The 15,224-nt window shown below is 34.1% G+C and overlaps 1 protein-coding gene across 1 annotated transcript in view; it reads left to right on the forward strand.

Moving 5' to 3' along the window:
- Positions 1-15,224, forward strand: part of SPRED1 (sprouty related EVH1 domain containing 1) — a 58,155-nt gene that overhangs the window by 39,977 nt on the left and 2,954 nt on the right. Inside the window, exons 3-5 of the mRNA XM_084207778.1 lie at positions 2,284-2,452; positions 3,732-3,781; positions 11,696-11,854. Coding sequence (XP_084063904.1) covers positions 2,284-2,452; positions 3,732-3,781; positions 11,696-11,854 — 378 coding nt within the window. The remainder of the gene's footprint in view (positions 1-2,283; positions 2,453-3,731; positions 3,782-11,695; positions 11,855-15,224) is intronic.

Here is a 15,224-nt window from a genome sequence, read left to right on the forward strand (position 1 = left end):
ACAGTGTTGGATGGGATGTTTACTTGTTTTGTTAATCAAAGCTTGTTGTATCATATGTGAGGGTTGGAAGTAGGGAGTGAGTGTTGCTGTTTGGGCTGGAGGGAGTTGGTTTGAGAATTTTCTAATTTGGTTTGTGTCTTTGAAAACTGTAGCTTCTACTCTGAAGTTTTAGTCCAGTTTTTATATCTAGTGGTAACATGTTTATTAGGTATGAATTTTTGGTATGAAGTAATCTGGATTAATCCCTTGAGCACCAGAAATTCATTGTGACGCTATAAAATCTGGCTTGCAGTACTTTTTGTTGATGTTTTGGATGACATGGCACACAAAATAGGCTGTGAAAATAGTTGGTGTTAAATGTATTAGAGATTTCCCCTAAAGAGCTCTCAAATCTGGAAAAGGCAGTGGTATAAGAAGCCTTCCTTTTTAAGTGCTCTTTGAAAGAGGAAGCAAGTTTAACATCATCCAGAGGAACAAAGAGCAACTATTTGATGCACCTTAGAACTGCAGAATAACCCTTTTTTTCTTCCTGCAAGAACTTTTCCCACAGACCTACAGCAAACAGATTCCATTTTATGTTTTCTTCTAAGCAGTTTTACCTACATATTGTTGACCATTTAGGGAGATCTGAGTAGAGAAACAAAAAATTACATTAATGCTGAAGTAGTTTATATGTGCAGATAGATTATTATCCTTCTAGAGGCAAAGGTAAAAGGCAGTAATATTTGAGAGGAGATGATTACTGCTGGGTTGTAGGGGGGGTAAATAATGAAGTGCAAGAGAAAACACCCATTTGCCTGTGTAATAATTAGACAATGAAAGGAGAAGAGGAACACAAAGAATATGTAAGAATAATCCAAACACAGAAATATATTTCTATTTTTTTAAGTTTGAGGGGTTTTCTCAGTTGTTTGTACTTAAACTAATTTTACCATATCCTGTGAGGAATTTTCTGGTTTTTCTTTTGAAAAGACACATATGTAACAAAAAATGAAAAAATTCTGGAAGTACATCAGGGAAATGATAGAATATTGAAATTCCTCATTCATCTCTCAGTCAGTGGAGGCCTCCATCATGAACTACCAATATGGAGAGACACATCTCACTGGGAGCTTTATCATACTGCAATGGGAGCAGATCAATGCTCCCTCCATACTTTCTTGTTTCCATTGGATTTTTTTAATCAATAAACACTCAGTGCAACAATGTTTAAAATAATTTTTACCAGTAAAATAAATATGCAAATATATATTTTTAAACCAGTCTGTTTAAAGGGGAAATGATAAGGCTTTCCAGTACCTAAAGGGAGCCTGCAAAAAAAGCTGGATAACGAATTATTTAACAGAGAATATAGTGACAAGACAGAATGGCTTTGAATTTAAAGGGGGTGGATTTAAATTAGATACTAGAAAAAAATTCTTTATTGTGAAGGTGGTAAGGCACTGGAACAGGTGGCCCAGAAAAGGGGTGAGTGTTCCATTCCTGGAAGCATTCAAGGTCATTTTTGATAGAGCTGTGAGCAACCTGGTCTAGTGGAAGGTGTCCTTGCCCATGTCAAGGGGGTTGGAACTGGACGCCATTTGAGGTTTCTTTCAATGCAACCCCCATTTTATGATTCAGTTCAAGACTGTGACTGCTTTAGAACTGAATGTACATGTATATCTCTAATGATTTTGTAGCCAAATACTTCTGTTAATTATTTGCAGTTACTGGTTTTTTAATAGTTGTACATGAGCCACAAATGTATTTTTGTCTAGGTGCAGGCATTCGTACACTCATAAAGATTTTAGGTTTTATTAATCTCATTTTTTTAAAGAATTCTCTTGTATTACTTTTACTTGTCTAGTAGCCTTTCTGAGAGAAATCTGAAAATCTGCCTGAAAGCAGCATGAAGTTAGTCTAGCGCTAAAAGATTTTGTTGTTCTCAGTGATACAGTAAAATTTGATATCAGCGCACATCATGCTTTTTGGGGGGATGTGACCTGTTTCATTTGTTGAACATCTACCAAGTCTGTACAGGTTGTTGGAGGTATGAGATTTTTGAACAGGAAGGTTGACTCAATAAACAAATACTGTCTTCAACCTGTACAATTTATCAGCAACTAATAGTGAATAATTTGGCCATAATGGAAATGAAGTTAAAATTACATCCTTGTAGCAGAAAGAAATTTGAAAAGAGACCTCTATGATGTATGTTTTAGGTATTTCACAAAGACTACCCTTTGTTCTCAAATTTGATATATTGGTCATTGATATCTTTTCCTTTTGTTTTCTTTCTGGAAGGTGGTCTTGGAATGCACATTAAAGAAAGACCTTGTTTACAACAAAGTTACTCCTACTTTTTACCACTGGAAGATTGATGACAAAAAGTTTGGCCTCACATTTCAGAGTCCTGCTGATGCAAGAGCATTTGATAGAGGTATTCGGAGAGCAGTAGAGGATATTTCTCAAGGTACATAATTCAGGTGAAAGACTTGGTGGGGTGGATGAATATTGAGTCTTTACTAAAAAAGATGTCAAACCACTTTACATTTACATTGACAGTATTTAAGGATATGGATTAAACTATAGTATATTGGATTTTAATAGTTTTTGAAATAGTACTTCTGGCATTTCTAAAGTGCCATTCATTCAAGTGTCTTAAATTGTTTCACAAACACTAATAAGGTAATTTCCTGAAACATCCCTACATAATAAAGCATTGCTTCTTTTAGACATGAAAAAATGGAGGAAGATGTAGTGTAATGTTCTCTCACTTGGATCTTAGAAGCTTTTTGCAACTCCTGTGTTCTTGTAGGATAAGCTGGGAAGTTGAATAATTTGTGACCTATTGAGTTCTCTTTTTGTCTGCACATACTTTCATTAAATAGTTTCATTTTTTACTAACAGCTGAGTTAGTAGTAGTTCTGCATACAGAATGGTTCTGAGGACAGGTTTTTTTAGGAACAGAAGAATTTGCTCAGATAGCAATATGGCCCACTCTGGAATGAAGTTCCAGAGCTTCACTGAATTAATGGAAATCAGTGAGCAAACTGACGGATATCATCAAGCCTAGATTCTGAGCTGAAAATATGATAAAGGTAGTGCTGGATTGTGACAGTGAGGGAAGAGAACACATACATGTCTATTGAATTGAAAGAACGTCTCTTTCAGGCTTGTAAAAAGTAACTTTAGGGATTTTATGTGTGTTATGCTACTAATGAAGGGAGGAGCATGTTTCTGAAGGGAAATGCTTTTTGACATACTCTAATAACTGCTTTGGAATTTTTTTGGTACAATCCATATCCCTTCAAGACAAATATTTAGAGAACATGAGAGTACTTTTTTCTCTTAGTCTCACACTTTCAATTTCTGCTGATTTATAGCTAAATACAACACAGTGTGCATTCATGCCAACCAAATGTGTCTGCCTTTAATTTTCAAATTGCTACATTAAAAGGAATATACTCCCTTGCTTCTGACTGCTGATGTCACTTTGGAAATGCTTTTATAAGGAAGGTGGGAACAAGAGAGAGGAGTGTGGCTAGGAATACTCAGTATAGAAAATGCAGTGTAGAAATAAATGATGCTTACTAAATCAACTTGAAATGCAGTGATCTATAGGTTAAAACTGTAAACAAGAATATTTATATAATCATCACTGGATATTGAGAGATGATATGGATAGCTAGAGGCAGTAAGTGGTAAATATGAAGAAAATAACCTTGTCTACTTTTTTTCTTTATATGAAGGTTATCCACCCTCCCAAAATGATGTTGAAGTGGCAGAAGACTGCTTTCAAGTGAGTAAATTTTTAAATTAATTGTGCATTTTTTTGTTTACAAATGTACTGAGGAGATTTTACTCTCATTACTGAGAATAAGCAAAATAAGAGCAATAGCAAAATTCAGTTTAATTAAATAAGTTCTAGAAGAATTATCTAGAAGACTTGTAGTATTATCTGTCCTAAACAAAGTAGTTATTATTTAATCCATAGGATCATTAAGTATCCTGAGTTTAATTTTTAAGTTCAGCATGTGTTTAAGTTATATGTCCTCTTTGATCTTATTGAAATAAGAAATATTCTTCTGGGAAACAGAAAATAGAGGGAGGAAGAATCTTTCTACTTGTACATCCTATTTGTTTCCTTAGATTTCCCTTTGCAGTGATACGACTCTTCTAACATCAAATGGTTAGAGTTGAAAAGATGCTGAGACAATAGTTGAGAGGATCTAGTCCAAAGAAAGACAGAAGTTCAGACAATTTTTAAAAACACACTGAAGATAAAGTAGTCACTTATTGAGATTCAAGTTTTTATTGATTTTTTTTTTTTGCATCTTATATTTCTGTAGGTTATAATGGCTTAAGAGATAAAAATTTATGTCCAACCATGCTTCAGAGTTACAATGCTTTATAAGTATACCATATCATATACCATAAGTATGGTAACACTGATGCATAGCACTGCCTGGCAATATCCAAGAATCATGTAATTAAAAAGCCAGTATAAAAAATAACATTATGGATGGATATATAGTCTTATTGTGTCTATGTATGTTTGTCATTTTTCCCTTCTTATTTATGGTTTTAGGGAAAGCCGTGTCTTCATTCACACATATATTCAGTTTTCAGAGTGCAGAAATTTAAATGAATATGAAGATGGCAAAGAAACAAGTTGACTCAAGGGTCTTGGTGACTATTCAGAAAACTGATAGTTTTGCTAAGTGATTTCTTCTGAGAAGGAGTCTTATCACTTATGCAATAATAAATCCTGTATCAGTGTAAATAGATCCAGTGTAGAACCTCTAGAATACAAAATAAAGAAAATTAGCAGCTGACTTTGAAGATATGATAGGAGAATGAGAGTTAAGTATTTAGAAAGAATACTGCAATGCAGAGGCAATACAGAAGTCTCCTGATATCTTTTCATTTTATGGCAGAAGAAATGTATTACTTTGTGTAAGTGTTAGCTGTGTAACCACCTGTTGTTCTTTACTTGCAGTGCTTTATTTTAAGGCACTTGAAAGTAAAATTGCTATGAATATTAGATATTTCAGATTTAAAAAAGAAATTATATTTTTATAGGGTGAAGGAAATATGTGCCAAAGTTAATGCAGTCCTTAATCAGCTCTTCAAAGACTTGCTTAAACATGCTTTGTTGCAAGCATTAATAATTGAACAGTTTCTACAGGCCTAATGAGATTAGAACAAACCAATTACCTCTGATTTTGCTGCCTAGTTATTACATTTCTATATAAGGATGCCAAAATTGAGGAAAATATCAATATAGTTGTAAATTTGTTATTGGGAAAGGAGAGAAAAATGTATTTACAACATCTATTCTATACATGTGAATATCAATATTCCACCTATTTACATACGTAACTATAGGTTTACTTTATACCCCATTTTAAAAAAATAAATGTATGTATTTTTTTAAATGCCTTTAAACCAGATTTTATATGTATAAATACTCACACACCATATATATATTAAATGGACAAACAATTTTGTGTGGTACAAACTGCTGGCCGAACTATCTTTTACATTTTAGACAGGAAAACATACTTAATGACTACATCACAATAGACATTGTTTAACTGTGGATTTGTGCAGTGGATAGATGTCCTGTTTTCTAAAAACAAAAAAAGCAAGAAAGCTAGCCAATATCTCTTACCATATCTCTGCACAGCAAAGTAAAATAAGTGATACTGATACTAGTATTTATCAGAAGGAAGGGGAAAAAAAGAAATGCAGAGAAAACTGAATCAACCCTGGTTTAGCTATGCTTCATGTAAGCCAGGTTTATGTATCAATAATGAAGCTGTAATTGCAGGCTTATGAACATGAGTGTAGAAAAGCTATACCATTTTAGTTACAGGTATCAGGTGTAGTCTCCAAGAATAACTTTGAAATACCAAATAGTCCACATTCTCTTTCAAATTATTAATTCCTTCCCCTTCCAAGATTGACACTCTGATAAGTGACACTGGATACCCTAGGGTCCTTTTAACTTGATGCATAAGACCATCATTCTTTAAAGAGAATGTATTGAGTATTTGAAGAGTCATGTTGACTTATCCCCCACTTTTTGCCACTTCTACATAGTTTAAAAGGCTTAAATTTTTTTTTTTTGTTTACCTGTTTATTTTATAAGCTGTTTTCCAAAGTCTTCATTAGTGTTTTTGAGTGTGTTTTGGAGTATATCCATGCAAGGGCATTTTGGAGTGTGGATAGAATATTAAAGAGTAGTTTTTCCTGTATTGTTCTAGTCATCTTACACAGCAGGAATCCTATATTTAGTGTACATTTGAATTATAAATATAGTATTTGGTTTGTACATAAATTTTATTAATAGTGGCTTGTTTTTCTTTTTTGGGTTTTTTTTAATGAAGATGACTAGATGATGAAGAAAGCTAAACGTGTTTCATAAGTTATTTTACTAGTTGGTTATATTTGGTGCTACAGAGAGCAAATAAAATGATCTAAAGAAGATCAAAAATTATCATCTCAGTGTGAAATCTCAGTGCTTCCTTGTAATAAGTATTGTCACATTTTATAGAAGTAGTTAGCAGAAATAGTGATTGTCCAAAAGTTGTATGTGCATATCATAATAAAGATAAATCCAAAAACTGAACTCGTCTTGTGCTTTCTAGGCTAGCAATTCGCTTGCTATGTTATACCTAGGTTCACTAAATTTCTGATTTTTTAATTTACATTTTGTAAATAAAATCTCCCAGAGACAGCATTCCTTTTCCTGAAGATCAAATTTATCATTTTAAGAAGACATAGCTTCCTTATAGTTTCTTTAGCCTCTCTGTTGTTTACAAATAATGTTAAAATGGTAGTATTAAAAGAATGTAATCACTTAAGGGTTTTCATGGTTGCTTAAATGATTGCAATTATTTTTGGTTGGTTATTTAACTTATTAGATGCAAATTGTTCATATTGTCAAATAAGCCCTAGTCTTACCAGATTCATTTCAAACAGAAATACACAAATGAGTTAAGGCAGAGCTATCTGACTTACTATAGTGTTGGTAAATGGAACCTGGAAAAGTATATGTAGTTATGTGGAAATATACATTGGGAATTTGTTGTGTTAGAAAGTTTAGATGGTTTTGGTATGAAACCTTGCATTTTGAATGTAGGAGCAGCTTGTGTAAGTCAGTTTGCTTGTTTGTTAACAGAATGGCTCCAGTTGTTTTCCTCTACCAAATATAAACTTACTGCTCTAAAATTCACCTAGCATATCTGAAAAAAAACCAATATTTTTTTCCTTAGAAGTAAATCTAAATGAAATCTAGAGCTCATACATTTAAGATTATTTTTGTGGGGGTTTTGGATCCTGTAATGTATAAGTCTTGCTTTTGTGAACTGAAAAATAGAGTAGTTGAGCTTTAATTTCTTTCAGTTTTTGTTGATTCAGCCATATTGGTGTTATTTATAGGCTACCAACACATTTTAACAGTTTGAAGTAATAAGAATTGGATCACTTATGCTTTTGAGTTTCTTACTACTGGCAGAAGAAAACTGTAGACTGATAAATTGTAAGCAGAAAATAGAAAGTTTGGCTTGTTCTTTCAGAAGTAAGTACACTGGACTTTTTGTTAATAGTAAGGGGGAAAGGCCTGAAACTTACATGCATCTTAAGTGGTTTTGTTGCAGGCAGGGAAGACATTAATTGTTCATATGCTGCTCTGTAAATACACTATTTTGTGACCTCTTCATAAGGGCCTTTAAGGACCCCTCAATTTATTTTGTCTCTAACAAAATGTTTGCAGAAGTTTTATTTTATAAAAATAACATAATGGCTTTTAAGGAAATGTGAAATAATTTACCCTTGATGTGCTGTATTGTTTTATCGATAAGACAATACTACATGGTAAAACACTAAAAATTAGAACTATTTAGTGCAGATAATAAATTGCTTAGGTCCAGTTCTTAGAACTAAAAGTAATACTAATTCATATTACCAATTTCAAATCAATCCATTAATATATTGTGCTAAACCATTTTGGTTTATTAAGCTTTTTTTGTGGAGTTGTATATAAAAAACAGGAGGAATTTTTTTTCCCCTCACCAGTATTCCTAGCAGCCTCTTTATATGTAGTGTTCACTATATATTCAGGTGGAAAAGCCTTTGAAAAAAGAGACATGTCAAATATCTTATTTTTTAGTTTAAACTGTATGAAATATTTAGAGTAATCTAGGTAATATTTCAGCCTATGTCAGAAACACATACCTGAAAATAATAGAGTTTCTTTGCCAAATATATTGCTCCATCAGTCTCAGAAATAGCCAAAGCAGAAGGAAGTCATTCAGATGTTTTTGAAACCTGTATAATTTATTCAGAATTGAAAAATTAAGGAAAAAGCATTAAAACATTTCTTGTGTTGTTAGCATCAAACAGCAGATTTTCGGGCCTCATGGGAAGTAAATGCAAGAACTGGGATGAAGCGGAAATGTGGTCTCTCATCCATCCTTCTGTGTAATCATTAAACTTACTTAGAGGAGAACATTTTTAACAATGTTTGCAGAACAATGTTGAATTCTCTCCCAGACTTAACTCTGGCAAACTGGGAGAAGTAAGGAGAGAAAATTTGAAGAACAAGAGAAGCTCAGTCTGGTTTTCATTTTCTCTACAGCTGTCATCTGGCTTTGAATTCTGCTGGAGAGCTACAGCTGGAGTCATTTTATTACTTTACCCAGCATCCTTTTGCTTGTGCGCACAGAAATGTTTTAGTAGTCTTGGAAAAAAAATTCAGAGTATCTCTTAGCAACCATAGGACAGTAATTATTATACCAGCAGCTGGGAGCAAACCAGATTTCCGTTGTGCATTAAAAACTGGCGTAGGTTACTTTACAGATGATACTGAATAACCTATGCCAGTACTGTACTTTGCAGGCTGTGGTTAAAGAATATTGAATGTGGGCGGTGTAATTGCTTTGGACAGTAGAAAAGGAGAATGTGTGCATCTGTGTTAGTGTGTGATACTCTGTATATTTGTTCTGTATATGTTCTTGTGGAAAACTTTATATGTTTGCTTCTTACTTAAATGCATTTTCAACACAGTACCGTTTTTGTTTCTAGGGCTTCCTACTTCAGATTGTCAGTGTTTCCATTATAAATGTGGGTTTTCAGATGTTTATGACCTTGTAATAAAACATCACATTGGAGCAGGAAGTTGTCCAAGGAAAAGGTTTTTGATACTAACAAGTGTGGTTTGACTGTATAAAAACTTCAGTTTAATTAAAAGCAGAGAGTTCAGCATGTTCATTTTGAATTTCTGTAATTCAGAATAGTGAATATTTATTGGCTAAAGGACTGACATGATTGCTTTTTATTTTAATACCGGAAGTTAGTCTGTGTCCACTTACCAGTAGGGTATAGGATGGTAAGCTGAGCATTGTGCTTTCAGAAATGCTGTCTGGCGAGTTCTTGCCTTACAAAGGTCACATGCTTTTCTCTGTCTGCTGCCACCCTGAAATTTGTCCTTGAAGTCAATTAGTTTGAATTGTGGTATCTGTCTTGGAATTTTCTAAAAGCATTCTTTGATAATTGCTGTGTATAGGGCATGAAGGTTTGCTTTAAGATTAAGGTTTGGGTTTCGTGCATCATCTGGCACTGCTAGTTAGTACAGTAAGAGGTGATCTGTGCCTGTGTCCTTCATTAGATGGAGCCCTCCTTGACTGCCAAGGGGAGCACTTGTGCGTGCCTGTGTGAGCATGTGCATGTGTCCTTCTTGCTCTATAGTGGAGATAGTTTGTTTTTAAAGAAGAAAGGTGTGAATCACCTGCAGGGACAGAAAATAATGCAGGCTGCTGCGAATCTCAGCCAGGGATAAAAAAAAGCTTTTGGGTAGTACGTGTTTTTTCCCTGGGAAGGAAGGAGTAGAAGTTTTTGCAGCTTGTTCCCTTCTTCCTAGACCACTCAAGTTTATAATAGCCAGGGAAAGGGGAAAGGGGATGCTTATCACTGTGGTTTCTGTAAAACGGCTTTTGGCTCTTAGCTTAAATGCTTGTAATAATTTTAAACACTGCTCAGACCAAAAATGGTTGTTCCTCATTGAATACAGCTCTTCTGTAGTTTGAGCCACTGTTTTGGAAGCTTTTTACATCATTGGTCAATGTCTCTGCAGGAGTATCTCCTGCTATGAAGATGTTTGCTATTGCACTAATATTTGATGCTTTTTGCTCTTCAAATAAATATACATATATGAAATCTAATTCTTTTTAGTCATTCCAATATTTCTTTTATACTCATTTTCCAACAATGTTTGATCAGAAAATTTAATTTTGACAATAACAGGGTCAATTACTTTGTGGTGGTGTCATGCTTAAGGATCTGCCAATAGTACTTTTTGGTGTTTTGCCTGTCTTCAAAATTTTTCAGGGGAACTTTTTTTTTTACCCTGAGTGAGCTTTTGTCTTTCTTGGGGTGTATGCTCTGTAGTATTAATTACACTGATCGTGAATTAATTACTAAATTTAATGTTTTCCCACATGGTGCTTCTGAAACAATATATGTAAATTTAGTGATGTGATGATTTTCTTACTCCTACAAAATCAGCTACAGACCAGCTGCTTCAAACTATCTAGGTCTCTTAGAACTTGATACATTAGGCTTTTATGTATGTGAGGTACTAATGTAATCCTAGAATAAGTTCCTTAAGTACTTTGATAAGTGAAAACTAACGATTCTGAGTCAATATTTAACCTGTGAAAACTTTAGGTTTGCCTCAGTATTTTTCTGTAGTATTCTTATTCTTTTCCTCTAAATGTTTTCTTGATACATACAAATCCTTATAATAAAGCTGAAACATTCTCATTGCTGAAAGCTGGATGATGCCAGAATTTTCTCGGTGCTATCCATGATGACAGCCAGTTAACTTTACAGCATCCCTCAATGCAAACAAAACATACAGTACATTTTTGGCAGCTCAATGGAATTTGTATCAAAATGCTGTGATGTATCCTAAGTATGTCCCAGTCAGTCAAGCTTAAAGAATGAGAACTGTTGATTTTTCAATTCATTTCAGAAACTGGATCATCTTACAAGCCAGTATTTTACCCAAACATACTTCCTCTTCCTTCTTTTGAATAGCACAGGTCCTGCAGCTATTTCTTCTCATGTTGCTTCATAGTCTCACTTTTGTATCAAATTGCCTGATACAACTTTATTGCAAAATGACAGTCATTCGTGTCTAATGCGCACTTGCTGCAATTAGATATTTTTATTGAGCCAGTATAGGTTAATTTTTTTTTCTTCCAGCTAATTTTGCTTTTAGTTTATTAAAACATCTGAATAGCTTTTGCCTTATTAAATAGTCTCAGATTTTTTTTCCTCCAATTGTGTTTTTTTAAATACTGTCAGCCGCATGGGTAGTTAGAGAAAACATCATCTCAGAGATAGATTAATCTCTGTTTCCTTAAAGAAATCTGACTTTGCAACTGTATTTCAAAGGCATGTATCTCTAGTGCCCAAGTTGTGTACTGTCTGCAGAGAAATTCTGTATTTTCAAAGGCTGACTCAAAATAAAGAAAATACTTGACTACTTCTAAATGCTTTTAAAAATGTGCATTTAAGAATACTGGTGTTAATAGATACCTCTAACACATTATATGGAATAACATTTATGTATGAACTTGTTGGGTTTGGTGTTGTTTTTATATAAATGCAAAAATCATTTCAAGGAAGTTCTTATGTGTTCTAGACTGCTCAAGAAAATACATCAGGTTCACTAATGAAAGATCACCTTTTTCAACATGACACTGTAGTAACCAGTGAAACTTACAACAGTGCAAATTTAAGGCCTTCAGCATTTGAGGATTTCAACACCAGGAGAGCCTGTTTTCCTAGCCAACCTAACCAGGTAAGAATAACAATAAAAGAAGCAGTCCTTACTTTGCTTGCTGTATTAATGTCTCAGTATGTAGTTTCTGACAAGAAATCGCTGCGTTCCAAGTCCATGTACTTTCCACTTGAAATTTTCAATATAAACTTTGCAGCTAAAATATTATTGCATTATTATGGCAGAGGTAAAGCTTTGTGAACGTATTTACCTGTCATTGTAGTGCACCAGACTGCATGAATAAAAATTTCTTTGAAGTCTGTTTTTGTATTGCAGATTTCAGTATCTGCAGCCTTAAAAAGCTGTTTAATTTTTTTCAGACAATGTTAATTGGACATTAGCTCAATCTTAGTTACATGTCTATTAATACTGTTTTGCTTAGAAATATTGAGAAGTATTCAGCCATTGGTACAGCTATATAGCACTATACATTTTTCTTTTTTTCTAAAGCTAAAAGAACTGATAATTTTTTTAGACTGTAGAAGTAGTCTAGGTAAGCTGGATTACAATTAATTTGATGGTCTTATATCTAGAACCAAGGACATGGGAAGGTTTTAGAATATGCTCAATAACAGATGTCAAAGCATGCGAGTTCAGAATGCAAGTTCAAAAGTAGTTCTGAAGACTTACCAAAAATAATTCCACTGCTTGTAATAAAGCTTTTTAGTACCTTCAGTTATTTTTGCAGAGAAAAATAGGATTGTACTTAAGTCTTATATCAGCTACTCTTAATCTGCTTTATTGGGCAAAAGAAGCAAGCAGTGCTATCTGGAGAACTAGGAAGCTTGAAATTATTAATTTTTTATCTTTAATCATTGATGTGCTCAAATTATCTCTTTGTGTATGTCACCTCATTTTTGTTTCTATTAAGGTACTTATTTTTCCTTCTTCCCATTTACTTGCAAAGAGAATTGTAAATATTTTTTAGAATAGAATGGATTGGTGATTAGGTTATTGCTGCTAAAATTTAATGGCTATAGTGCCCAGTGATATATGTTCTGTTAGTCTTCCTTGCATTGTAAAGAAAAGTGCATTAGCTTGAAATGCCTGTATACTTTAAAAGCATGTATAAAATTGACTACTGAGAAAGTAATAATTTAGATTGTGTTAAACAGATTAATCTCTCTGTCTGATAGAAATTAAATAGAAATTTTTTTCAAATGACAATGTTAGAATTCAGTTCTTGAAAAGTGAAGTTACAGGGGATTCCATGAAAATTTAAGTAGGTATTCCTTAAAATATTCTCCTGTTGTAGCACACCTGCAAGCAACAGGCACTCTCTGCTTTTTGCATAGTCTTTTGGTACACACATTTAGAACATAAACAGGTCACCAAAACTTCACATTCTGTATGTGCACAAACTGCACTGGCTCTACTAAACTCCATGTATGTGACCAGGTGGCACTGCAGATCTTAATCTAATTACTGGGTTTATTTCAATTTTGTGTGAATAAGTTTGAACACTCTTACTTAAGGGTGCTCATAAGTTGAATAGCTCAAGAAATTATGAATGACAATTCAGATTTTACCTGTAATATTTTGACTGCTAGTGAAAAATACTCAAGTCCTTCAGCTTTCCAGCTTCTGATACATGGATGTGTGTTAAACTTAGTACTTTGTGATGATGTACGCAGCTGCTGGTGTCTTCATACTGAGAAGTTGCAAGATGAGCAAAATCAGGTGTAATTCTTTGAGGAGAAGCAGCAAAGGCTACAGTACCAAGGAAGTGACTGTGCCTTGTTTAAAAGTGCAACCCTTCAAGTAAGGTGCGATACTTGTGGGTTCAGTTGCATCAACAAAAATTTTCTGGTTAATTTCTGGTTGGCTAATCATGTTCAGAATCAGATTCTCTGTGGAATTTCAGTTTTCTGTAACATTCTTCCTCCCTTCCTGCTTCAGCTTCACATAGATGACATTTGTACTGAGTTTTAGTTTTGGCTATTTAGAGGACTGAGTGCATTATTCTCATTAACTTTTGCTGCTGTTTGAACCTATGTGAATTTGGATTGTGGATTGTGAATTGTTCAAAAGTTTTCATGTACTTCATGCATTCACATAGGTCCCATTTAATACCCAATCAGTAAGCTCTTTCCAGCATTTCTTTAGTTTGCTTATTTTTCAGCATGTTCTGCTCAAAAAATATTTCATAATATCAGTGGCTTAAAGAATGTAGTGGTGCCTTATTTGTAACATGGCATTTAAGCATTTTTAGGTGTTGGACTCAAGACTTAAAAAAAATAAATGAGTTCTATGTATGTGGTGTGTTCTGCTCAAACTAAAAAGCCTTCAAAGGCTAAGGAGAGGTCAAATTCTACCATTGTTAGTATTTGTAGCGATCTTTAATGGCTGTTAGCTGTCTGGGCAATGGGAAATTGAGGGGTTTTGTATTGAGGTTTCAGGGGTTTTTTCTCCTAAACAATGGGTTTTATTTACTGTCTTAAGTGCATGCATAATATTCTATGTGGACAGCAGGGTAAGGATCCTTTATGTCTGTAACGTATGGAATTCTAATAACTTTTATGGGTTTTTTTCTTAAATAAATTTAGGCTGTAAAATGTTGAAATAAACCCATTAGCCATAGTTAGTTATTTTTGCTAAACAATAGATTCTTCCTCTTGTTTGAAAACAGAATAGGGCTGAGAAGCAGTCTGCTTTTATAAGCAAAGGGGAAGCCTAACTGCTTGTATAGGAGGCTGGGGAAGTATGGAAGAGAAGCAATGTTAGCTGAATAGGGTTTAACCTTTTTTCTCCCTGTATCCTTGAAACCTTGTGGAAGTTCAACTGTGTGGCTTGGAGCCAAGGAAAAAAAAAAATTGTTCTTGTTAGCGTACTCCAATTGAAAGTCCCAGGGCAAAGCATCTCTAATTACAGTTCTGTACTCATCACACAAGGATTGTTGAGCAGGGAAGTGATAGTTAGAGCAGGCTACAGATATTCTTACATAATCAGAAGATAGCATATTTTAAGAAGCTCTTCCTTCCTCTTTTCCAGCTGCCTTCCCTTTTCCCTTCTCTGTCTCCTACCCCAAAATCAGGACATGCAGACTTCAGCACAGTAGGAGTATAGATGCATGCAAAGTGCCATAGAAGTGTTTTAACCTAAAGCATCATCTTCAGTAGTTTCACACACTGCAACAGATTAGGAACATGCAGTTCAGTTGTTGTACTTGACTATGGAATGGTGACACATTAATTCTCATTAATTTGAGTATTAATAAGATAAACCCTCTCAAAGCAACAATACTGATGTCAAAGATTATTACCAAGTAATTAATGATTCTGGAAGAATTTGTAAGACTAATAGGTTAGAGTGGGGAGGGCTGTTTTGTCTTTTCTGAGAAATGGTTTACAGGCTGTGCACTAGACAGAGAAAAAGGCAGAATTTGACTTAA

Source organism: Fringilla coelebs (assembly GCF_963513975.1).
Source record: "Fringilla coelebs genome assembly, chromosome: 6".
NCBI classification, from domain to species: domain Eukaryota; kingdom Metazoa; phylum Chordata; class Aves; order Passeriformes; family Fringillidae; genus Fringilla; species Fringilla coelebs.